Raw genomic sequence first — 27,626 nt, 5'->3', positions numbered from 1 at the left:
CCGTTCTCACCTCGGATGAAGTTTGTATGCCATTTTGTTCCTTTTCGTTCCTGTTTTGACTGCCATCTTCATATTGTTTGTAAAGTAATGCGTTTCTGCTAGAAAATAGAAATTGGTACTGAAGATTCAACTAAAATTATCTAGATGCTGACTTCTGCAGTAAACTAATGATGTTCTACAACTTGAAATATCCTCGAAAGGACTTCATATGCACGTGTTGCACTTTCCTGATGATACGAATATTTGCCTTGTGTTTCTTCAAAAATATATTGGAATAACCAGTCAACTCAATTTCCTTTGTTAAAAAATTTGATTATTTTTATCATGAAACTTTGTTTATAGATGATGGACTAAGATTTACTTTGATTGGAATATTATACATTTCTTGTACGAAAGGTTAAGATTCAAAATGGTAGGACTGTTTCTTTCTGCCGCTGTATGATCACGGTTAATAAGCTTCTGTTTGGCAATATTTACTTAATTATGCTGGTGTTAATTAAAAAATTAATGATGTCAAGATATAGTAAATATTACTTAATTTGCATTATTTTAATTGTCATCCTTTGATGGTAAGTTACTTTTAATTTTATATTCCTTTTCAGATCACACATTTCCTCCTGCACGTTTATAAAGTATTTCTGGCTTATTGCGCACACCCACCCATGTTTTATTACACAAGTATATATTAAATAACCATATAAGAAATAGTATAATAAAATAAAGCACTTCCTTTTTTTTTCCCTCTAAATGTTTAATGAATATTACAGTATAATAAATTTTCAAAATTATATGCCTTTGTTGTTTTGAATTTAAGAACTGAGACTCTTGAAGTATCTCTTTCATTGCAGTACCAATTTTAGCATTCTTTGTTCATCAAGGTTTATTTTAGTGTTCTATAACCACCTGCAGGCAATTAGTTTCACCTTTTCAACCGAATTGAAGTGCTAGTGTGCATTGTTGCATATAATTAAGTTAATCTTATTCTAAATTTCTGCTATGTACCTAATGGAAACTGTTCAATTAATTAAGGCTTATTTGGCTAATTATACTCAGAGCCAACTTGCTCAGTTAGTTAATTAAAAGAAGTTAAAGTTTTAAATTTTGTAAATAAATTTGTTTCTTTAAATTTAACATTGGTTGTCTCCTTAATCATGAAAAAAATGCATAGTCCATAAACTCTTTAGTTAATTAATTTATCAAGTTGAAATTTATATACAAGGTGCATGAAAATTTTACCAGTGAATTTGAAATTTTTAGTGTAAGTAAATTAGGTGAGGAATCATTTGCATTTAAGTTTATTTTTATTTGATGAAGTCTGGATTTTTGTAGAGTCACTTTTTTGAAACATTTCTAATCATTTGTTTCAGTATGAATGATCTTCACCCACTTTCAGTGAGGGAAGATTCGATTGGAAAATAGGGTATACTATTTGGTGTTAAAACTGAAGAGGTTGGATGTTGGTGGGACAAAAATTGACCTATTTTATATGAGTTTGTTCTTGGTGTGGAAATACGAAAATCTTACCTCTTTTATCATGTTGAAAGATATTTGGTAGCCCAAACTCTTTAAAAACTGGTGCATGCTTGAGAGAGTAGATTTCATTTTTATTTTACAGCTAAAATATTTATGTTAGGTGCAGCTATGATGGCTGTGGCCTTTTTAAACACCTGCTTTGGGCTAGATGTAAGGCAAGCTCAAGTAATTTTATTGCTAACTGGAGGTGGAACCTATATTAGCAACTGATAGCTCTGACGCTACAACGTATTCAGCATTAAATACACAGTTGTTGAAACATAAGATTACATGATAAACATGTTTTTGTATTGTAACTCAGTATGACAATTTCTTAACTCTTTGACTGCAGGTATAAAATTTATTAAAGCAGTAAAAAAAATCTTAATGTTTTCAGATTTTATATTATGCCCAAAGGGGTATTTATTTAACGTTTTGTATGGTACCTTTATTTATTAAATATCATGTTTACACTGTTGCCATTGCTCGCTTTGAAATCATTGAGTTTGTTAATCAAAAATTTATTAAAATTTTACAAAATATGAAATAGATAATAAAACAAATTCCAAATTTGGGCTTCCAGATGCCCAAAAATATTTAAGTGGAGGATTACGTTATTCAAAATTTGATGTCTCTAGGTATCATTGTTTTTTTACAGTGCAAGAAACATGCATACATTCATGCAAATTCTTTATTATTTAATTTCTTTAAATATAATGCAGGGTTTTATTATTTGGTGGCAACAATTTGAAGAGTGAAATGCCATTATAGTGTACCAATGCAAAATGCCAGAATGAAATTAACAGTTCTTCTGAGTAAACTGCACCTTTGGGCTAAAAAACACCTTTTTTGCTTAATTGATCATAGTCAAGATCCCAGTTTTTGCCAGTGCGATAAGAACATTTCCTATGTATATTCAGGATAAAAAGTGAACGCATTATTCAAACATCCATCAGAGTTGGCGGGTTAAGCCTCAAAGCTGGTTTTGTGAGAACTCTTTTCAAAAGTTTTTTGTTATTTTTAATGGCATCAGAAAATTTACTGCAATTTAGTTCACTGTTAATTATTCAGCTTAATAAAGATTTTATGGTTGATTCAGCCATTCTACCTCTTTCTTCAAACCATATGATATTCATTATGAAGAAACTCATTCAACTAGTGTTGATATACCTGCATGCTGAAAATGTATTCTATTAATATTTGTGTTACAGCACCTATTTATTTTTGAGTTAACTGTAACAAGTTAAATTAGTTAATTGGTGGTAAAATTAAACTGAATCAAACCTTTACCTTGCAAAAAGGAGGCACCCCTCAACAGTGGGCACAATGTTCTATAGTGTGGTAAGTTACAGCGATGACCCAGTCATGAATTCATTTACTAAGTCACATATTTTGTGCGTTGTGTTACTATTATCAAAACAACCCTATGAAGCTGTGGGTAAACATAGAAAGTGAATAAAAATGAACAAGCATACATGAAACAAACATTCAAGTTTTTAGATAACCTTAGAATTTATTGTTCTTATAAGAAAGATATGACTAAAACAGTTAACAAGTCAAGGTAATCTACACACTCTCAGGAGATGGGAATACAGAATTAGTAATCTTAATATTAATCAGTGATTGTGGCGTTCCGACAGATACTTCAACTTCTATTCATGAGATGGCGCCACGTGTAAAATCCAGTTCTTAATCGGAGCAGCAAAGCGACATTTTTACTCACTCAGACTTCTCGTCGGACAAGTGTACGCGACGCTAGCACGAACTGTGTTCCGAGCTCTGTGTTGATCTCTGCAATGTAATTTAAATTGTAATTTAGTACTTAATATATTCTTTTGTTATAGGAGATTGTCTACTCTTATTTTCTTTAATTATATCATGCATTAAGCACACACGACCACCAAAAGTGGTGACCTTTTGACTGAGCACGCTACTGAGAATGGATTTTCAACGACCCTAAGCCACGTGCATCCAAGGCATTCTGAAGAACTGACTAAAAATAACAACGAATATGGACATTAAACATATGCTACAATGTGCCCCTTCAATTATTTCTAGAAGTATTGATATATATTGCTTGTGTTTTTTTCAAAGTCGTGCATATCATCGCAAGGAGCTTCAGCAAATCATCAATGTGATCTGTTCCGTTCCGCTGACTTCGCCAGTCGTTCAATAATTCTTCGATCATTCAACGACAAATGTGCTACAACAGTGATCTTCGCTAAATGTGCTACATCAGTAATTTTTCTGCAACGTGCTACGGCAAAATTCTTCCCTCAGTGTTCGAAAGTAGTGAATTTCTTTCCCACGTGCTACAGGAGTGATTTCCTTTTTCCTTCGAAAGTGCCTTAGCAGTGTGAAGTGGTGATTTTGTGTGTGCGCAATACAAAATGAACGCATCACTTTTTTTTTCTCAAATAAGGGTTTCTTTTCAAATGCATTTCGGTAAAATATTATTTGTGTGTGTAATTGCTGATCCTGTATTATTTGTGTGTGTAATTGCTGACCCTGTATTATTTGTGTGTGTATCGTTACGTAAATTTTTTCTGCATGGTTAAAATATTTATTGTTATCATGGTAAAATATCAATAGTGTATCCTCATGCTACAATATTTGTGCTGATAAGTGTTTATTAATTAAAGTGAAAATTATCTATCAGTATGCCTGACGATATTCCATCAGAGCCACAAATCACACGCGTTGCGGTGAAGCCACCGCCTTTCTGGAAAAATAATCCTTCATTGTGGTTCGCTCAGATCGAAGCACAATTTTCTATCGCTCGCATTAGTGAGGATTCTACAAAATTCAACCATGTAGTTGCAGCAATTCAGTCTGATATTCTGAATTCAGTGCATGACTTAATTCTCAAACCACCTGATTGTGATAAATACTCCAAACTGAAACAGCGGCTCATTGAAATCTATTCAGAAAGTGAATCTTCAAAAATACGTACTTTACTACAAGGACTTGAACTTGGAGATCAGCGACCTTCATACTTGCTGTCACGAATGCGTGATCTGGCAGGAAGCCATTATAGTGACGACTTGTTGAAGTCACTATGGCTTTCGCGTCTCCCTAATAACATACAAATAATTCTTGCTGCTTCCAATGAAGATCTAACCCGTTTAGCAGCAATGGCTGACAAAATTAATGAACTTGTTACTCCAGCTTATGTCAGTGCTGCTAATGCTGCACCTTCCAGTTCATCCCTCGAACAACAAGTGGCTGAATTGACCAAAAAAGTATCTGAACTCTCTACAAGTCTTCATGCTTCACGGAGATACAATCGATCAAATCAGGGCCCACGTAATAAATTTCGTGCCCGAAGCAGGAGTCAATCTCGTCATAATACTCGAACGCAGTACAAAGAACCCACAAGTGGCATATGTTTTTATCATATGAATTTTGGCTCTCAAGCTCGCAAGTGTGCCCCTCCATGCACTTTTGTACAAGTGGGAAACTAAATGGGCGGTCTTCTGCTGGCCAACAGAATGTCCGCCACGATCGTTCAACTCAGTTATGTTTTCTAGTAGATACTGGAGCTGACATATCAGTGCTCCCGAGAACTAAAATATATGCTCACCAACTTAATAAACTTGTACTGTATGCAGTCAATGGTACCCAAATTGCAACCTACGGCACCAAACTATTGACACTTGATTTAAACTTGCGCCGGACTTTCAACTGGCCTTTTATTATTGCGGATGTAACTCAAGCAATTATTGGTGTCGACTTCTTGACACATTTCCACCTTCTAGTGGATGTCAAGAATAATTGCTTAATTGATGCTACAACTCAGCTGACATCACAGGGCCAAGCTTCTCACGTATCAAACGTACCTACCAACATAAGTGTTTTATTGGGCAGCACACGGTTTCATCGGTTATTAGCAGAATTCCCTGACATTTTAAACCCATCCAAATCAGGGCAGCATACTCATCAGCCAGAAGTGTATCATCACATTGAAACACATGGCCCACCTGTATTTTTCAAGCCTCGTCGTCTTTCTCCAGAGATGCTAAAAGCTGCTCGCAAAGAATTTGAATTCATGCTAGCACAGGGAACCATTCGCCCATCTAAAAGTCCATGGGCCAGTCCACTTCACATGGTTAAAAAGTTTAATGGTGACTGGTGGCCTTGTGGAGATTATCGTCGACTTAATGCCGTCACAGTCCCTGACAGATATCCAGTCCCACATATCCAAGACTGTACCCATCTTTTTCATGGAACAAACATATTTTCTACCCTCGATCTTGCCAGAGCATATCATCAGATCCCAGTGCATGCTGAAGATGTGCCTAAGACCGCAGTGACTACACCATTTGGTCTCTTTGAGTACTTATATATGCCATTTGGCCTTCGCAATGCTGGCCAAACATTTCAGCGTTTCATACACCAAGTACTGTCTGGTCTCGATTTCTGCATCCCATATTTTGATGATATCCTGGTTGCATCTACAGATGCGGAAGAACATTTTCAACATCTGCGTCAGATTTTCACTCGCCTTAAAGATCATGGATTAAAACTAAATCCATCCAAATGTGTACTTGGTCAACCCTCAGTTTCCTTTCTTGAATGTCTTATTACCCAGAATGGAGTCAAACCTTTACCGGAAAGAGTCAAAGCAATTAACGACCTACCTCAGCCCAAAACCATCTCTGAACTGAAGCGTTTTCTAGCAATGTTAAATTTCTACCGACGCTTTCTGCCAAATGCCGCAAAAACACAAGCCTGCCTACATGAGTTTCTGAAGAATAGCAAAAAAAAACGATCAACGAGCTGTCCCTTGGACTGAATCTGCATCTGCAGCATTCATGCAATGCAAACACGATCTGGCAAATGCAGCCACACTTTCTTATCACTCACCTAGTGATCAGCTCTCTATAATGGTAGATGCATCTGACACGGCCATAGGAGCAGTGCTTCAAGCCCATACCACTAAAGGACTTTCCCCAATGGCATTCTTTTCCAGAAAACTCACTACTGCAGAAAGGAAATACAGCACATATGACAGAGAGCTACTTGCTGTGTACTGTGCTGTTAAATACTTCCGGCACAACTTGGAAGGACACGACTTCATCATTTTCACCGATCATCGACCATTAACCTTCGCTTTTAGAAAAAACTCTGACTCATGTTCTCCTCGTCAGCTTCGACATCTGGATTTCATCGCCCAGTTTAGTACAGATATCAGATATGTCTCTGGTACTGATAATTGTGTCGCTGATGCCTTGTCTCGGGTAAACAATATCAACCTCACTACCCCAGATTTCTCTGAAATTGCAAAAGCTCAATTGCATGATGAGGAACTCAAGAACCTAATCTCAAATCCACAAACCTCCCTTCAGTTACAACTGCTGCACATTGATCCAATGCTTAAAATTTACTGTGACATAGAGAACAATAGAATACGTCCCTATATTCCTGTCAATTTTAGACGTGAAGTGTTTAATGCCTTGCACAATTTGGCACATCCTGGAATCCGTGCCACCAAAAAGCTGATAGCAGACAGATTTGTCTGGCCAGCCATGAATCAAGACATCACAGAATGGACTCGTTCATGTATTAGATGTCAACGGTGTAAAGTATCCCGTCACACTCACAGTCCCATTCAACAATTTAACCTTCCAGCAAGACGCTTTGATCATGTACACTTAGACTTGGTTGGCCCATTGCCTCCTTCAAATGGTTACACTTACCTCCTCACTTGTATTGATCGGTACACAAGATCGCCTGAAGCCATTCCTATTGAAAATATATCCGCTGAAACTGTAGCTCGAGCATTCATCTCCCAGTGGCTTTCAAGATTTGGCATGCCTACCACCATCACTACTGACCAAGGCCGACAATTTCAATGTCACTTGTTCGCATCCCTCACCTCCCTTCTTGGCATTCGCCATATTCGCACAACACCATAAAATCCATCTGGAAATGGCATGGTGGAACGCTTTCACCGATCTCTCAAACAAGGTCTGAAGTGCCACAGTAGCACACACTGGACAGAAGCCTTACCTCTAGTCTTGCTTGGTCTTCGCACAGCATTCAAAGAAGACATTGGTAGCACTTGTGCTGAAATGTTATATGGTGCAACCCTCCATCTGCCAGGTGAATTCTTTCACTCAGAATCTACTCCAGTTATCGACCCTCCAACATTCCTTCAACGTTTACGTGAGACCATGAGCAATATCTCGCCAACCCCAGCATCTTCGCATAACCAGCCAAGCTATTTTGTACATCCTGCGCTTGAGACATCTTCGCACGTATTCGTGCGCAACGATGCAATTAAGCCAACTTTAACACCTTCATATGATGGTCCATTCAAAGTTGTCAAACGAACACCGAAACATTTCACCATCACCTGCAATGGCAAACAATCAGTGATTGGAATCGATCGTCTCAAACCAGCATTTCTAATGCAAGATCCAACAACTTCCTCATCAACATCACTCCCGGAAGAAAGCTTACATCCCGTTAAAGAGCAACCTAAAACTACCAGATCTGGAAGAAAGGTTAAATTTAACCCAAAGTACTTATAACGTACCGATGGTACTTGGGGGGGAGTACTGTGGCGTTCCGACAGATACTTCAACTTCTATTCATGAGATGGCGCCACGTGTAAAATCCAGTTCTTAATCGGAGCAGCAAAGCGACATTTTTACTCACTCAGACTTCTCGTCGGACAAGTGTACGCGACGCTAGCACGAACTGTGTTCCGAGCTCTGTGTTGATCTCTGCAATGTAATTTAAATCGTAATTTAGTACTTAATATATTCTTTTGTTATAGGAGATTGTCTACTCTTATTTTCTTTAATTATATCATGCATTAAGCACACACGACCACCAAATGATCATAGACTACATATCATTCACATTTTAACTAATTGGAAATTCATGATACAGTTCAATTACAAAAATATTTCAATATATTTAAAGATATAAATTTTTCTTATAAGATAACCAGATATATATACAGTGAAAAGTCGTTAATCCAGAATGATCTATAATCCGAACCTCAAAGCCACAAACTTTCTGCACATATGCGTGTGCGCATGTGCATAATACGTTTATGCATGTGAGTTTAATGTATATCGGACGGTATAAGCTAAGCTAAAATTATCTAATTATCTATTTCAGTTAATGTTGCAGATTGCATTGTTCCTTAATCTTCTAATTGGATCCGGCTTATTATTTTTTGCAGACTGTTAGAGCAATTTTATAAAAGTAAGTTGGAACTTTTGATTATGTCAAATAGAATTTCCGATGCTGGAGCTGCAAAAGGATCTACAAAGGGAAAGCATGTTTCGATGTCCATCAAACAAAAAGTGGAATTGCTGAAAAAAATGAATGAAGGCATATCTTTTGTTTTTCTAACCATTCCGAAATCATTTTATCAATTTCACGCTGCTCTGTGCGGGGGTGGGGAGATGTCGCGGCGTGCTATGAACTGGAAGGTAATCTGTCAGCACTATCCTTATCTTCAGGGCAGATGTTTTTATTTTATTCAGCTTATAATTCCTTACTAAATGTGGTATTTCATCTCGATGTAGTCCGTCTTTGATATGATTTAAATCAAATTCCTCGTCATTATAAATATCACGAATACAAATTAAATAGTTTTTTGGTTGCAATTTTCTAATTCCGACTATGCGTAATATATGCTTTACGCATGCACGTGTTGAAAGAAATGTTTAATAAAGTTAACAAATAATTATTAAGTTTTTTTTTTTTTTTGTAAATTTTGATACCCTTTAGATCATAATTGCTCTTTATTTCATAAATTACGGTTTCATATTTTTAATTTTATAATTTTTACATGTCATCTTACTAGATTTAAACTAATGATCTATAATCCGGAAAAATCGATAATCCGGAATCGCCGAAGTCCCGACGAGTCCGGATTAAAGACTTTTGACTGTATATGGGTTCTTTATTGCACTGGAACTTTTACTTTTCTACAAGCTTAAAGTTAATCAGGAGGGGGCCAAACCAACCTCTGGCAGTTCAATTAATTTAAATAAGAAGAGACAATATTTTTCTTTTCAACTGTTGCACAAATATCAAAGAACAAATATTGCATGAATTTCATATAGCAAATACAAAAAAAATCAAATGAATAATATCGTAATGCATGTTTAACTATTAAGCGATAACATCAACTTCCAGAGCATCTCCAACCTAAAGAAAACATTGCGCTCAACCGGAGATGTGGTCACACATCAAATAGTGGGATTAATTGATTTATCTTCCACACAATTGCACTTAATATTGATAAATAAAATTCATTCCAAGTATTAATTATTTCTCCTTTTTTTTTCTTAAACTTTAACTTTTACCTTTAAAAAAATTACTGACATTAATTAACCTTTACAAATTAACCTAGTTAAGAAAAACAAAACAAAAAACTTACCTATGTTAACCCTTTGGCCTATAACCATGGGTCTGACTCGTGGTAAAGAATTTGTGCCATAAACAAAAGCCGTGAGTCTGACTCATGGTAAAGAATTTGCGTCGTAAACTAAAGCCATGAGTCTGACTCGTGGTAAAGAATTTGTGTCATAAACATAGGCCACGCGTCTGACTCATGATAAAGAATTTGTGTCATAAACAAAAGCCACGAGTCTGACTCGTGGTGAGGAATTTGTGCATAAAATGCCACTTATTAGTATTAGAACAGGTGATAGGAGTTATTCTACATCGAATATTTTTCCTTTGATTGTAATGTCAGTATTTTTTATTTATTTTTTCAGTTGTTTCTGACAAAACTGCATGATCTGTTACTTTAGTTCCCCATAAAGCATCGTTACGTTCACACGTTTCAAATATAATTTCATATAAAGAATTAAAAAACTCTTATACCCATCATGCCAAACTCTTATACCCATAATGCAATTATTTTTGTCAACTGATCAATTGATTATGATTACACCCTACTAGACATCTTAAAATTATTTTTTTGTACCTAAACATTGTTTATTATTTCACAGTTTCTTTCATTACACTGATATATATATGTCATGAAAAGTGTACATTTTACACCAGTTCAGCTACATGGCTGAACAGTTGAATGGCACGGCACGCATCCGACTTTCTTTTTTACTATAGCTTGCACAATTGGCAGATATCATGTAGGCCAAGGGGTTAACTCTTCATGAAGACCAGGACTCTCCAGAATGGTGGAACAGGAACGGATGGCAAGATTCCTTAGTAGACGGAGACTTCTGGATCACAAGCAGAAGTGGATGCTAAAGTTCCAAGGAAAATGAAACTCATGTCTGTCTTCACAGCAACACGCCAGATCACTGGCTTAGGCTAGTCAAGCGGACATTGATAGTCGACCACTGGGATGATTCAGCCAAAGAGCTTTCCGTCGCAACATTTTTGGATGAAAAAGACCCGCTACCTGTGAAGAGATGAAAACTGTTAAATTTCATTCAAGGAGAAACTGTAGAGAATATTCAGATGGTTAGTTGACCCCTGTGATGATTCAGCCAAGCGGCTCTCCGTCGCAACATTTTTCGATGAGGAAAGACCCATTACTCTTGAAGTGATGAAAAACTCTTAGACTAGGGAATATTCAGAATATTAGATTTAGTTAATGAGGAAAAAAAAAAAAAAGTTCAACTACACAGGCTATTATGGCATGGAGAGTATGTAAAAAAAACTTCACTTACATATATTCCATCATAATAATCTAAACCGGCTTGGCAAAACTGCCCCTTGTTGCACAACAAAAGTTACCACCGAAATCTGGAGCAAAAAAGGCAAGAGAGCAAAAAATGATGCTCAGCCAGTTTTTAATCTGAATGGCTTCCGTAATCCAGAGAAATCACCAATTTTTGGGAGAAACCCCACTCAAAAACGCTGTGAAGAAAATAGTAGAAAAAAATTCACTGGTTTGAACTTCTGAGGGAAACTCAGAAGTTCAAACCAGTTCAGACCCCTTTTCGTCAAGCAGCTAAGGAAAGTATTAACCCCAAATCTCTCCACTCCACGACAGGAAACAAAAGCTGACCTTTAGGAAAGAACAACACATACACCGTTAAAAAGTGACAAAATCAACCCCCAGAACATTTTAAACCAGAATACAGAACTTAGATAATTAAACAGGCATATCTCAAAATCTATTTCATCTTTCTTAATGAAAGTAACCTCAAATGAAAGATATAATTTTTCTTCTTTTAACAGTCTATGTTTCAAGTATAAATAAACATATTAAGCAATTTTAAACTGCAATATTACATAGAAATTTGACCGGTTGCCCTGTGTCTCATTCGTGCAGCTCAGAATAATGAGTGAGAAATAGTTTTAAACTTAACTTACAAAAACAACAATTAGTAGAAGAACAAATTAATACATTGATTAAATAAAATGAGTGTTGTGCACTATAATTTGGAATAACTGATACATTAATTTTGAATAAAACGTTAATCAAGTTAAAAATTCGCTAGATCTAAATTGACTACACAACATTTAAAAAAGATTGGGTAATGAAGTGTTTTTTCTTTGAGATGACTGAAAAGTTGTAGCTATTTTTCTTTGCATGTTTTATTTTTCTAAATTTCATAATTAGTTGACCAAAATACGCTTGCAATCACTACTTCATCAAAAAGTTGATCCATGTTTATTGTATTATTTGCATTAATTTTTTCACCTGACAATTTAATTTCAGACCATGTTAATTCACTGTTGCTTATTGAATATAACAGATTCTGTTTCCTAGAGGCATGAATTTATTATCATGCCTTTCCACAAGATTTGTTCTTAATTTTCCAGTTTTGCTGATAATAGCAGTTGCACTTGCTTTTGTACTTTTCATAATCAAGGTAGCTTTATTAAATAATTTGTGTTGCCCTTCCACAGACAACATTACCACAGTCATTATTAGAAAAACTGTAAAAACTATTTTTCCATACCTGAAGATATCAGTAGGTGGAAGTAGAGAAGGAAAACTGATGTTTCATGTTAAAGAATTTTTTTATACCCTACATCTACAAATTCACATAACTCTTTTACTTTAGTGACTCAAACCACGTAAATGTGGAAATATTTATAAATTTTGACTACTAAGCTTTTATTGCAATACGAAAAATTTAACTTTTACTCACAATTAGGTACAAAATACTACATAACAATTTGCATAGTTTTAATTTCTTTCCTGTTAGAGAAATGTATTGCTACCTCACAAAATTTATTGTATGTAAATCTTTGCAAAACTGCTGAAAGAACAATGGCTTAATTGCGTTAACATCAACAGCTTCATATTTTGTTTTGGCTATTCTAAATTTCATTTGGCACTTAAATATTATCCTGTTAACTGAAAAGAATGTACTTTGGTTGCTTTTAGCAGCTCCTAAAACTTTTGTATTTTTAATTTTTTCTTTGAAAAATTTTTTACATTTAATTTTTATACTACTACTACATATCCATAATTTGGCTTTAACATTTTTTGGTGTTAAACTGTTTCTTTTATCCTACATAAGTTATTCATTAAAGAGAAACATGATTCAGTGTATGTATTGGATGTTGGAATGCTAAATATAAATGCCATTATCATCTGAATGTTTGAAAATTTCCATTTTTTTTTACATATAAAAGGCAATATCTGTGAATTATTTTTTGTGCTATGTGTCATCCAAATTTCGTATTATTTCCTTTATTAAAAATATCTTTTACTTTGGAGTCAATTTTGCTGATATATTTATCAGTTTTACAGCAGTCTTGTATAGTTGAAACATAATTTTTTAAATTAAAGATTTGAACTAAAATAAAAACACATTTTCAAAGCAGATCAATCATTTAAACTTCTACAAAACCAGTATGAACCAGAAAAGCTACTACAAAAACCAGACAAATTAATAGTTAATCCAGACCATGAATCTAAAAACCAGCCTGGTGTTAACAATGTATGAAACTCAGGGGCTGAAGCTGTGAATAAATTAATTCTTTATATATTGGTGAAACACATAAATTCCAAATTAGTATTAAGATAGTTGAATGTACACACAAAAATAATGATGAAATGAGAAATTTTTAAATTTAATAAATTATCTTCATTAATCAATAAATGTAGTGTACTTTTGTTAAAAAGTTTACTAATATTATTTACACTAGGAAAATATGACCATTAAATTTATCACGCTGAATTTTCTGAAAATAAAATTTTTTTTAACCTCTAAAAATGAGTGCAGGTTACATGTATTTTATGATTATTATCAGAGTTCTAATGTACTTCCAAATACAGTGAAGACATATTGATAACTCTTGTAACAACTCTGAAATGGATATATGATATTTGATTCTTATTTGAAACCATATAATTCCTTGATTTTTGCCAATATGTTAAAATTGCATTGAATCCACTGAATTTAAATTGTGAGAAAATATAACATCTTGTTTGGTGAGTCTGAAAATAATCTTCAAAATTTTTTTTTTTCAATTTAGCTCCTTTTTCTTTGTTTTATTTTAAAGTAAACGCATATTTTTTAATATGAATTAAAGTAAGTGATCTTAAATACATTATCTTTAGTATTTTGTATTGTAAAATTGTATGTTATTCTCAGTGATGTCATATTTGGTGATTAATGCGCTCTGATGTACATCTCATTGTTTTGGATCTCTAATAGCACTGCACATTTCTTTCTTAGGTCCATTGTCCCTAAATTTGAAAAAAAGTTATGCTATTAATATGCACACCCTCTGCAGGAACAACCAGATATGGTGGGCTCCTAACATGAGGGCCTCTTGTGAACTCATTTGATAATACTAAGAACGATGACATCATAATGGCATTATCTTTCTTTTTTTATGCATCAAACTCAGAAACTGCAGAAAAACTTGCATATCTTAGCAGATATGATGCTTTCATACATTGTTTGGATGCTTATATTCCACATACTAAGTATCTGACTGACTTGAAAATGCAACCATTTGCATAACCCACAGAAATTTGGCTACCAATACATTTTCTCAATCAAGCAGTGTAATACAGATGGATTTTTATTGTATAGATTTGCTTAATGTTATTGTACATATTTATTTTTACCGTAACTAATAAAAATAGTTCTAATGGTTAACCTCCCCTCAAAAAATAAGTTAAATGGAGCAGTTCTGCTCCCTTTAGTTATGGAATTCTGCTACAACTTTAACTAAAAAAATAAACAAAGGAGCATTTTGTAGTTATTGTAAAAAGGATTAGCACTTTGTGGTAGTTTACAGGTAGTACTTTTTCCCAAACTGTAAATTGTTCATATGATTAAAATTTTTTTAGCTTCTTTTTGCTATTCTTTTATCAACTGTGTATTTATTTTATTGAAATTTTGTAAAATTTTTAATTTTTAGTTTCATCAGCTAAGAACCTTAATCGAGGGCCAATGAAAATTAAATCTCCAAAATGTGTAAACCAAGATGATTTTTCAGACTTGAATGACAATAAATGTCTGCTTGATAAACAAATGAAAAGGGATGCTTCTGTTTCAAAAAGTAAAGCAAAAAAGTTAGCAAGACTGGAGAGAAGATCATCATCTACTGAAAATCCTAGTGATTCTATATGCAAAAGTTCAACTGATGAGCAGAATGAAACTGATGCCAAACAATTGCCACCAACATTATCAACATCTGATCCTGATGTTACAGTCATTCAGGACATTTCTTCGTATGTATTACTTTTTTTAATGTGATCTCATATACCTTTATGCTTTTAATTTACAAAGAATCTTGAGATTTTTTAAATAGAATGATAGAATATGTTTAATGAGTTGATAATAACTGTTTTTTAAACATGTAGTAAAATTCTAAAAAAGGATTTTTTTTAAGAAATAAAGATTATATAGTTCGATTGTCTCAAACACAACCATGGCTAGCATTCTGCCAAAACATATATACTCGTCCAAAATGGGCATTATTACTTGCTGCGACATAAAAGGTCACATGAAACTCTTCTCTTCTCTGGAAAGAAAGAATTTACATTCGAGGAAAAGAAAGTTCACATTCTTCCTCCTATTCTGAGAATAATTTGGTCTGAATGGCGCATGTGTATTTGCGCTCATGGTTGCGGATGCGGTTAAACTATATCAGGGATTGCATGTGATTTATTTGAATCGGAGAGATACCAGTATTGAACAAGATTAGCATGTGTAACAGTATTTTATTTATCTAGGGTTGGCAGTAAGCATAGATAATATAGCTGCTAGCTGTCTTCAGCAGCAGCTAAGTTAGTTTTACAAATGAATACTTTAAATTAATATGTTCAATTTATATGCTGCTAAATGTACTGATCACTTAGGGCATGAAAAACTCTGAAACCAGGTTTGTATTATTATAATCTTTCATTATGTATAAAAGAAAACTATTTTGTTACTGTGTACACCTTCGCCAAAGAAAAATACAGTCAAAAGTCTTCAATCCGGACTCGTCGGGACTTCGGCGATCCTGGATTATCGATTTTCCCGGATTATAGATCATCAGTTTAAATCTGGTAAGATGGCATGCAGAAATTATAAAATTAAAAATATGAAACCGTAATTTATGAAATAAAGAGCAATTATGATCTAAAGGGTATCAAAATTAACAAAAAGAAAAGCTTAATATTTATTTGTTTATTTTATTAAACATTTCTTGCAATGCACATATGCGTAAAGCATACATTACGCATAGTCAAAATTAGAAAATTGCAACCAGAAAACTATTTGATGTGTATTCGTGATATTTATAATGAATTTGATTTAAATCATATCAAAGACAGAGTACATCGAGATGAAATACTACATTTAGTAATGAACTATAAGCCAGATAAAATAAAAACATCTGCCCTGAAGATAAGGATAGTGCTGAGATATCAACTACCAGTTCATTGTGCACCACGACCTTCCCCTTTCTTGCAGAGCAGCGTGAAATTGATAAGCAGATTTCAGAATGGTTAGAGAAACAAAGGATATGCCTTTATCCATTTTTTGCAGCAATTCCACTTTTTGTTTGATGGACATTGAATTATGCTTTCGCTTTGTAGATCCTTTGGCAGTATCCAGCATCAGAAATTCTTTTTGACATAATCGAAAGTTCAAGCTTACTTTTATAAAATTGCTCTAACAGTCTGCAAAAAAGCCGGATCCAAGTCGAAGATTAAGGAACAACGCAATCTGCAACATTAACTGAAATAGATAATTAGATAATTTTATCTTAGCTTATACCGTCCGTTATACATTAAACGCACATGCATTACGCATAGTCGTAAAGCATACATTATGCATAGTCGAAATTAGAAAATTGCAACCAGAAAAGTATTTGATGTGTATTCGTGACATTTATAATGAATTTGATTTAAATCATATCAAAGACGGAGTACATTGAGATGAAATACTACATTTAGTGAGGAATTATAAGCCGGATAAAATGAAAACATCTGCTCTGAAGATAAGGATAGTGCTGACAGACCCAGTTCATTGCACAGCGCGTACCCCCTCGCCGCAGAACAGCGTGAAATTGATAAACATATTTCGGAATGGTTAGAGAATCAAAGGATATGCCTTTATCCATTTTTTGCAGCAATTCCACATTTTGTTTGATGGACATCGAAACATGCTTTTGCTTTGTAGATCTTTTGGTAGCTCCAGAATCGGAAACTCTTTTCTACATAAACAAAAGTTCAAGCTTACTTTTTGTAAAATTGCTCTAACAGTCTGCAAAAAATAATAATCCGGATCCAATTAGAATATTAAGGAACAACGCAATCTGCAACATTAACTGAAATAGATAATTAGATAATTTTAGCCTAGCTTATACCATCCGTTATACATTAAACGTGCATGCGTAAACGGATATTTACATGTGTGAACACATTATGCATTGACACATGCGAAGAAAGTTTGTAGCTTTGAGATCCGGATTATAGATCATTCCGGATTAACGACTTTTGACTGTAATATAATTTTGAAGATAATAATAATAATAATAATAAAGATGTAGGTTATAACATTTAGTTACTTTAAAAATCTGTTACACTCATTGTATAAGTAAAAGTTTGGAAATGACATAAATTTAAAATTTGTTCCTTTAGATAGTTGTTCTATAGGTTTTCAAAGTGATAATATTAACGGTAATGATAGCTATTATGATAATAGTGTTATATAGTAAACTTTTCAGTGAATGTAACTTTTGATAAAAGCAGCAGCAAACTAACGTCCGTTTAGAAAGAAAAATAAATGAAAGACTTTTGGCATCATTCAAATAAAGACAAAATATTTTATATGGGAATTGCACAAAATAATAACTACATTTCATTAAAAAAATCAAATTTTTTTCGTTACATAACAAAATTTAAAGGTAACAATCTAATATTTTGAATAATATTGTTGCTCTTATTTTTCAAATTCGTATTTATGTACATTTTAACTTAAAAATTTGAAAAAATTAGTTCAAATTAAAGATGTTGTTCTGACTTATCCGTTAACATCAGATCAAATTCACAAATTTTATCGTGGCCAGTAGTGCATCTGTCATCGTCATGGGCATTTGACCTGTGACAGGTTACAGTACAGCTTTGCCATTTCTTCCCAATTTTGAAGAAGAATGTCCCAGGGGCAGGTTCAAGAGTCCCCCAGCCCGCTCTAGAGGACTTTAGCTTGCCATTTATTTTAAGTGCTTAATGCTGCAAAGACACTATACACTAATGAACATCCAAGCCTTCTCCAAGATTCAAACTGCAGCAGTGCTAACTATTATTTCTCAAACTTTTTAGCTTGATATAACCCTTACACCATTGATACAAGATCATTCCCCCTCTTTTCTGAAAAAAATACGTATCAAATTTGGATTTTTCTAAAAACTTTTATTATAAATTAACTTTTTGAAGGGTGGTGGCTACCTACAGTAACAACCTTTTCTATTGAACGTCTTACTCACTCGTGTGAGTGGTTTTCAAGACTGACCGTTTCTGAAGTTTCCTTGTAGCTTGTATTATTATTATGGCAATCAAGAAACATAAGCCAGTAGTTGATGCAGCAATTCGTCTTCAAGAAAATAAGCATCAGCCATCGAAGACAACATCACACCGATGTGAACTCTGCAGCATTAAGAAAATTGATGCAGCAATTCGTCTTCAAGAAAATAAGCATCAGCCATCGAAGACAACATCACGACGATGTGCAGTCTGCAGCACTAAGAAAATGCCTGTATGAACAGTGTGGGAATGCAGCACATTCAAAGTTGCACTCTGCTTGAAAAAGAAAAACTGTTTCCATGAGTACCACAGAGACTGATTCGTAGGGATGTGTTCTGTGGGCGATGGTCACTGACACTAACCACCAGAAGGGGCCATTTTTTTTACGCATCTTGGACAAAATATGTGTAATTGTCGCAAATAACTTCGTTGTAACACCTCATATAGTAAATAAAACAAAAGTTTTGCTGAAAAAGTTTATTGCTTTTTCCTGCCCCTCAAAGAGACTTTAAACAACAGAAAACATAGGAAATGTTGATAAATACCAAAACTTGAATAAAATTTGTATTTTATATTCATAAACTGTAACTGTATACATAACAGATAAATAAAAGGCTAAATACATTTTCCTGTGGTTGAGAACCCCTGCACTATACAGTAGTTGGTTGAAGGTAAAATGAGGCATCCAACTGAATCCCCCCCCCAAAGGCAAATCGTAAATGCTGATCTAGTTAATGTAGTGTGACATAAGCTGCAAAATTATGGGAAATATAGAGATTTATTGTGTTTAAAATTATGAGAGTAGGCTATGATTATGGTAAAATATTGTTTACAAGACACAGCTGTAGAAGGAAAATAAAACTTAATAAGAGATCTTGTTGTCAGACAGAATTTGTATTTTGGAGAAAAAGACTGATATATGAATGTGGTTGTTGGGCATAACACACATTATTTAGAATCCATTTTTGGCTCAAACAATATGAAGGGGCTGTGGAAATTAAATATTTATAAGAGAATTGCTAATAGAATTTCATTTTATTGCCATTAAATGCAAAATACAGACTATGGTGATATCAGAAGTATAAAACATGGAATGGTGTAATGTATCGGTCTTTATAATATCCTTTATCTTAAGGCATGCTTATTTATCAAGACAGAAGAGAACATACTAAGTAAAACATAAAATTAGGGAAAACAACAACCTTATGTTTGGCATAGATTTTAGTCAAGATTTTGTCGATTTCGACGGCAGACAGGAATGCTGTATTTATACTCAAAAGGAGTAAAGTGAACAAGAGGTAGTGCCATCTGTCAGCAGGAATAGAAATGAAAATTGAAAAATTAAGTAACAGAATTTTAAAAGTGAAGGACTGGATTGGATTTAATAATATTTTATAAAATTAACTAAAGATAAATCTTTGAGAATGTGAAAAGCTTCAAGAAAATCCACTTCACCAATGAAAGAAGCTTTCTGGATAATTTTTTGCAGATCAGAAACAAAAATTGTGATTAAATTTTCAACAATGATCAGCCATCAAAAACTTGTTAATTTTGTTTTTTTGGAATCAAAACATGGATTAATTCGACTCAGATTTAGATTAATTTCGAGTCGAAAGAGGCATGGCATAAAACTCTCATATTCTGATAACAAAACATCATGAAAGTCACTGGTATAGCCACAAAACATATTATGAGTTTATTCGGAATAAATAAAAAGTATGTTATGAACCATGAGTCATGAGTTAGCTCATGATATTTATTTTGAACAAATTTTCAACGACTGACTTAACATGGAATAACTAGGCAAGCGGTTAAGAATGATATGGCCATCAATGAATGTGTTGAAAATTTTATGCAATATGAATATTATTTAAGCAATAATATCGAGCCTGCATATTTATTTTTTAAACAATACATAATTTTGTAGAATTATTTATATCAACTTTTTAATAATTATCTAACTAATCTGCTGCTGTTTTATTATGACTTAAGATTATATTTATTATTGCTGTTTTATTAGAAATTAAGAAACTTACTAGGTGTTTTTAAAACAAAGGATCACAATAGTATAAAATAGAACTATTGTCATTCTTTTAATTCATGTGTGTGTCTGTGTGTGTGATTAACTTGTGGAAAGATTTCAAAAGTGATATATAATTTTTAGGGAGAAAAGTATATATTCTGAAATAATAGATGCTTTTGCAGTGAAAGAAGAGAAGAACAAGATCAAAGTCTGCTACCATTAGAAGTGTTTGAATTAAGGCAAAAACGCATAGAAGCAGAAAATGCAAGACGTAGAGCTCTTATAAACAAAGCAATCATGGATAAGTGAGTTTGGATTTTACTATTTTTTTATGAAATTTAATACTAGTTTTTATGAACTTAAAAAATGGTCTGTGCATATGAAACTATTGTTAGTTTAGCTCATCTGTCAAACATATTCCAGTTTTTGGTTGCATTTCATTTAACGAAGTACACTAAAATGTTTTTTTTGAACGTGATTAAAATTTTTGTAAATCAGCACATGTCTTTTTATAATTTGGCATTGTTCCCATAGCAGTGCACCTTAAATTGTGGCAGAAGCATTGCAGATGAGTCTTAAAAGACAGTTTATTGATATATCATGTCAGTGTAGGATTCTAGTTACTCTTCCTAGTATCACAAATATGACACTTTTACTCTTTCATCATCTTTTTCATTCAGATGACTTTAGAAGCTGGCAACAGTTAACTTGAGTTACGGATATAACAGTATACATGGATGTCTGAACCACATAGATTTCAGTTAATCCATCTAGAGATGTTATGCAGTTTTGATCTTGAACTCACCCAATATTCCATTTAATATTTTTTCTTTCAGCAGGGTTTTATGTATAAAAATTATATAAAATTATCCTTATTTCCCTTGATAGCAATGTATAGCATTATAATGTAATGTTCCTTTTTACACCCAAACTGTGCCCACCAGCGGCCAAGCGGTAAAGATGCTGAACATTGGTAGTTCAGCCCGAGGTTCGAATCCCACGAACGGGCTGGCTGCATGGGCGTTTTCCCCATGTGTAACGTGTATACGAGCCAGTTTCCCTTAGAAAGTCCTCCATGAAGGCATCCTTTCCCTTAGGCAGATAGCCCTTGTGTGCTTTGCCATAATTGAATAATCCAATCCTTTACACTCAAACTGTTTTTTTACTTGTCTGGTTAACTGTGGTAGCATATGATATTTAAGAAAAAAGATAAGAATTTTATGAACAAAAGGAAGAACCTGAAAATGATTTTAGCAAATAATACAGTACTGAATTCATTGTCAAGCAGTTGTCATTTTGCTTTTTTGTACCTTTTACAGTACTACATAAAAACAGAAAATATATCGCTCTGCACAATTCAAACGTTCTTTTATTGCTAAAAATACTTTTATAAAGATTTTTAAACAATGTATTGATATTTTTTAAAAGGGTTAAGGTGAAGAAATTTTGTAATTTTTATATATTATTCTCTAGAAGTATTACTATCATTTTCAAAATAAAACTGAATATTTTTTACTTATACATTTTTTCTCCGATTTTGAATGTATTTTTCCCTTTTTAGAATGAGAAAATCTTTGAGCATTAATACAAAATTAATTAAGAAACTGATTTTTCAATTTATAGGAAAAAGAGGACACAGGCAGAAACTGATAAATTAGCAAAAATTACAGCAGAATTAAATCGTCTTGATAGTATTTTAAGTGCCGATGTCTCCATACTACGCAATTACATTGAAAAAGCAAGTATGGAATTTTCTGAAGCTGAGTAAGCATAAGTTTCGATAATTTATATAAATTTTAAAATAAGTGACTCGCTAATTATGCCATTTTAAATGCATTTTTGTTTATTGCTTACATATATTAAAAAATGTGAGTAATTTCTGTATTAAGTATTTTTCTGTATGTTTTTTTATTGAAATAAAAGTGACAGCTAGTGTGTAGTAATTTGCAGTTGAATTTTGAATACATATATCAGTCTATATACAGTATAATCCCTTTTAATTGGCAGCAATGGAACCACTCTGATTTCAGATAATGAATTTATATTTCTAGAACTAACTCATGTTTTATGATTCCATGTATAGAAATTGTGGAATGCAAAGTCCATCAGTAGTGTTTTTGATTTGTCTGCGACAATTAAATTAATAATATAAAAAATTGTACAGATTGTTTAAAATTAAAACACACCACAACATGTTTAAAATTGAAACACGTAGAGGATTTTATATTCTATAAAAGAACAAATTAAACAATTTAAAATTATGATATTTTTTATCACACAAAAGTTACGAATTTCTAGTGTGATGGCATTTTTTATCACATGAAAGTTACGAATTTCTTAGTGTGATGGCATAGTACAGGCATCGCCAAACTGTGGCTCTCAGGCTCCTTAACTGCAGCCTGCGAGGCGCTCAAGGCTGTTTGACCCCTTAAGTGCAACTTGACTGCAACAAACAAGTGTTTCATTGTTTTCAAAATACATTTGCTGTTCAAAACAGAACACATGCAATGACACGCATCCTTTTATCAATGAGTAATTTAATTTTTAAATTAATTTATGTGCATAATAATTTAATCTATTTCAATTTGTCCATCTTGCATCCAGGGTCGTTCCTAGGCCATTTTTCTGCCCGCATAATTTCCTAGGATTGCTGCCCCCAAATTTAAAAAAAAAGCTCAATGATTAATAAAATTTTTATTTCATACTTGCCAAGTACTTACATAAGACAAATACTTACAATAAATTTGAGGAATTTAAAATATTAATCATGGTATCATGAGAGTCCGGCCACCCACGTTCTTTTATGTACACCAGTCATCACAGTAGCAAATAAAATAGTAAATAATTTGATTTGTGCGAAGTATAATGACCATGTTGTTTTCAAACCAGTCAATGGACATAAGAATAGCTCAAAAGACAGATGTGAAGGTTAGTTAGAAAATAATGCACTGTAATTTTTTTCCCTTCAGATGTTATTTTATTTCAGGCAGCTTCTTCCTGCCTTGTTACACATTCTTTACAAAAGCCAGTAGCTCGACAGAAGACTATACTACAGTTTATTCTAACTACTATAAACTTCACGTAGCGCACTGTAAAATTCTATTACTGCTTTAGTGTGTAAAATTTCAAATTACAGTGTTTGATTTTCTACTATAGCTTTCCAAATACTGCAGGAAATCTTTCAAACCCTCATTATTTTAAATTGATTAGTAACATTGGCATCCAATCTATAAGAGCTTGTACCCTGCGAAGGCAAAAAAAAAAAAAAAAAAAAAAAAGGAATGGGAGAGACAGTTCCATATCTCCCGTTCTACTGGGCCGGTTGACAAAATTCAAATTGCGTTTTTCATGTCTTGAAAGTGCGACTGAGGATACATATTAGATTTATGTATAACATTGCTCTTAATATAGGGATTTTTACACAAAAATTGGACTCTTGCTGAAATAACATGCCAGTTTCTTTTCCATATTTCGATTATACGATTCAAATTATTCCTAAATAATATTTGTAAAATTTGGTGTGAAATTTATGGAGAAATTCAAAAATTTAACTTGGCACATTTTTTTTTTTTTTTTTTTTTTTCCAGTTTTCACTAAGAATAATTCACTTGGCAAACTTCTTAATTTATAGCAATTTGTTTTCCTTTCTTCCTTACAAACTTTCCTTCCTTACAAACAGGGGGAAAAGTCATCTTTCATACTTTCAAATAATTTTAACAAGGTGCGTAAACCACATTTGGCATTATTATTGCTTATAACAAATATGCAATATTTCTAAACGCACCATTTTTTAAATTCATGTATATTTTAGAAAATTTTGGATAAAAAACTCTTAATTTTTTGCAGGTTTGCCCAGAAATACATCTACTTGATTGATGTTAAAAACAGAGTTGCCAACTCTCCTGATTTAGGCAGGTGACTCCCGATTTTCGACAGCTCTCCCGCCAACCCGATTTACAATATATTTCTCCCGACTTTTTCTTATTCTTAAAATTCCTCACGATTTTTATGGAACTTGGCGCTTAATAGTTTGTTATCTGAACAAAAAGGAAAAAAAAAAAAAAAAAAAGAGAATTTTGGACGTCTGAAAGCAATTGAATTTTCTCTAGATTATATCTCAAACAAAACCTTGCGAATCAGATAACTTCTGCTTTGTGAGTGAGAGCATATACGTATCCAGAAACGTCATTCTCCAGTTCTCCAATAGGTACTGAGCTCCACTGCGTGTCATCTGGCATATATTAGCCAATGAAGACAAAGCAAGCTGTTATTTGGATGTTCTTTAGGTATTTCGTTCATTTTGTTCTGAGTTGTGTGAGTACATGTGCCTTCAAGAAATAGTTTTAGAAATTACCATCTTTTGTTATGTCTGCGAGAAAGGTGAAATACTTGTGTATGTTTCAAAAATCGTAAACAGTTGACTTTCCTTCCATTATTTCCTCAAGGAAATGTAATGAATTTGTGATGTGTAATGCCTGTCCTTGCGATTTTTTGATTTCGCATGGTGGAAGGGCGATGTTCTCAAACATGTGCGTACACAAAAACACAAGGACAACATGAATTGTTTTGAAAAAATGAATAATTAATTTTTTCTTTGGAAACAAAGGACCAAAAAGTTATTAATGCAGAATGTCTGTTCTCTGCCTTTTTACGGCACAACCTGTCACTGAATGCATCTTATCACGCTGCAGCTTTATTTAGAAAAATGTTTCCCGATTGTGAAATCGCTAAGAAATACTCAAGTGCAAGAACCAAAACAGGTGTAATTGTTAAAGAAATGGGTTTAAAAATAAATCTTCAGTTATTGATTGCATTAAAACACCTCCGTTGTGCCTCTCTACGGATGGAAGCAATAATACCAATTTGAAACTGTATCCAATTGTTGTTTAGTTTGTTTTCAGTAGAGTTTAATTGGAAAACTGAAAGGTGCTGATGGAATTTTAAAATATAGTGAACTGTCTAGAATTATGTTGGCCATCTTGACAGTTCCCCATAGTAATGCAGAGTGTGAGAGGATTTTCAGTGTTGTTGCAAAACCGAGGACTAAATTTAGATCTAATATTAGTGATGACACATTAGATAAACTTTTATTAGCGAAAGCAGGCCTACGTGGCAATTGCTATGAACAAAATTATGAAGTTTCTTAAATAAAGCAAAATCTGCTACTGTTTATTACATTTGTATGAAAACTGATTAAAGTTTCTTTTTTTTTTCTTTTTTTGTTTTCTTAAACGATGCAAGTAATAAAAATGTTTTTTATGTGTAAGGTATTTTTGTGTTGCTTGCATTTAAGAATTAGTTACTATTTAAAGTTAATTCAATATTAAAAACTATATTTTTATCATTTAAAAAGTCTTTTTAACATTGTGAAAAATCTCCTGATTTCTTTAAAAAATTTCCTGATTTTTGAGTGTCATAGGTTGGCAATTATGTAAAAAATTTATAGGTTATAATTCAAAATTTTTTTCCAAAAAGTTATAAAAATTATTTAAAAATACATATTTTAAAAATAAATCATAAAAATGGGTGAATTTTATGTGGAATGAAACTAAATTTCAAAATGTGAAAGGAGGAATAAAATAAGTTTAATCCAAAAATAGATATTAACAAATATATACCAAATTCAATTAACACTGAGGAGTATAAAGTTTTTAAAAACTACTTCTGCGATTTGGCATAATTTGAGTCGTAGAATCGAATATTAGAACAATGCTATATATAAATCTAATACGTATCCTAAGTCGCGTTTTCGAGACATGAAAACCGCAATTTGAATTTTGCAATCGGACCAGTACAACTGGAGATATAGAAATGTCCCCCCTTTTTTTGTGCAGTGTATAATATTTTATATTACATTTTGTTTAATATTTCTGGAAATACCCATCATTAATCTCAAATACACCTTGTGTACGACAGGAATATTAGTGTGAATTTTCTTTGTATAGCTGATCATCCTTTCAGGTATACCTAGCTCATAAAACTTTGTTTTTATTGACCTAATTGAAGTTTTTATGATTAGGTTGATATTGGGGGGGTAGAGATTTCATTCTGATTGCATCTCTGAGGTTTCAGCATTGCTATTTTATGTAATATCTTTTTATGGACCTATGTTCATTTGCATTACGATGATGTATCTCAATTATGTATAATTTTCAATTTGTGTTTTAAAAACTATAACTCATATCCTGAATTTCTGCCAATTTGAATCTGAATTATGAAAGATTTCCGAATTTTACAAACATTGTATCTCTTGAATCTTTCAAATAAAAATCAGAAGAAAAAAGAAACTTTGACTTAAAAGTTTTTAAATAATAATAGAGTTTGAAATCTCTATTTAATGAAAAAAAAAAAAAAAAATAAGAATGCTTTTTTTCAAAAATACAGTTAAAATTTGATAAACATATTTGAGTATTAGCTCAGATTTCAATTAACATTTCAAAATTCAGCAACCAAAGCATGAGCAATTATCTATATCTAGAATTATCGATATAATTCAAGAATTATTTTCAAGAAAGCACAGTGCTTCAATTACTTGAGTAAGAATTCTATTTATCTAGAATTATCGAGCTAATTCAAGAGTTGTTTTCAAGAAAGCGGAGTGCACCAATTACTTGAGTGAGAGTTCCGAAAGGTTTTTGTTAGATGTCATGCTGAAACAGTGTCGTATTTAGGGTAAGTTTAGTGGATCAGATGCCATTGAAAACTGAAAGGTTTTAGATTTTAAATTATTTCTAAAGTGGCATTTATTTTAACGTTTTGTATGTTACCTTTATTTATTAAATATCATGTTTTTTACACTCAGTTCAACAGCAATGTCACAAAATAATTTTAAAATGAGCATATCTTTAGAATTTCCAATACATAGTTCCATGCACTGGAGATAAAAAGGTTCTTTTCCCCCGTAGAGAGTTGCCGTTGCTCACTTTTAAATCATTGAGTTTGTTAATCAAAACTTTGTTAAATGTTTTACAAAATATAAAATCGATAATAAAACAAATTTGGGCCTCCAGATGCCCATATTCACAATAGAATTATGTCATTCAAAATTGGATGACTCTAGGTCCCCTTGTTATATCACAATGCAAGAAACATACATACATTTATGCAGATTCATCATTATTTAATTTCTTCAAATATAATACAAGGCAGTAATATTTG

At 32.9% G+C, this 27,626-nt stretch overlaps 1 protein-coding gene across 2 annotated transcripts in view; it reads left to right on the top strand.

The window, feature by feature from the left end:
- LOC118187003 (RAB6-interacting golgin-like) overlaps positions 1 to 27,626 on the top strand; it is a 48,737-nt gene that overhangs the window by 7,276 nt on the left and 13,835 nt on the right. For both annotated transcript variants that reach the window (XM_035357179.2, XM_085825902.1), the window contains exons 2-4: positions 14,851 to 15,163; positions 20,651 to 20,773; positions 22,092 to 22,232. In XM_035357179.2, the coding sequence (XP_035213070.2) occupies positions 14,851 to 15,163; positions 20,651 to 20,773; positions 22,092 to 22,232 (577 nt within the window). The remainder of the gene's footprint in view (positions 1 to 14,850; positions 15,164 to 20,650; positions 20,774 to 22,091; positions 22,233 to 27,626) is intronic.

Source organism: Stegodyphus dumicola, chromosome 10 (assembly GCF_044657685.1).
Source record: "Stegodyphus dumicola isolate Sdum_Otavi_A_Nest chromosome 10, ASM4465768v1".
NCBI lineage: Eukaryota > Metazoa > Arthropoda > Arachnida > Araneae > Eresidae > Stegodyphus > Stegodyphus dumicola.
The sequence above is the reverse complement of the archived record's forward strand: the minus strand, read 5'-3'. Positions and strand labels throughout refer to the sequence as shown.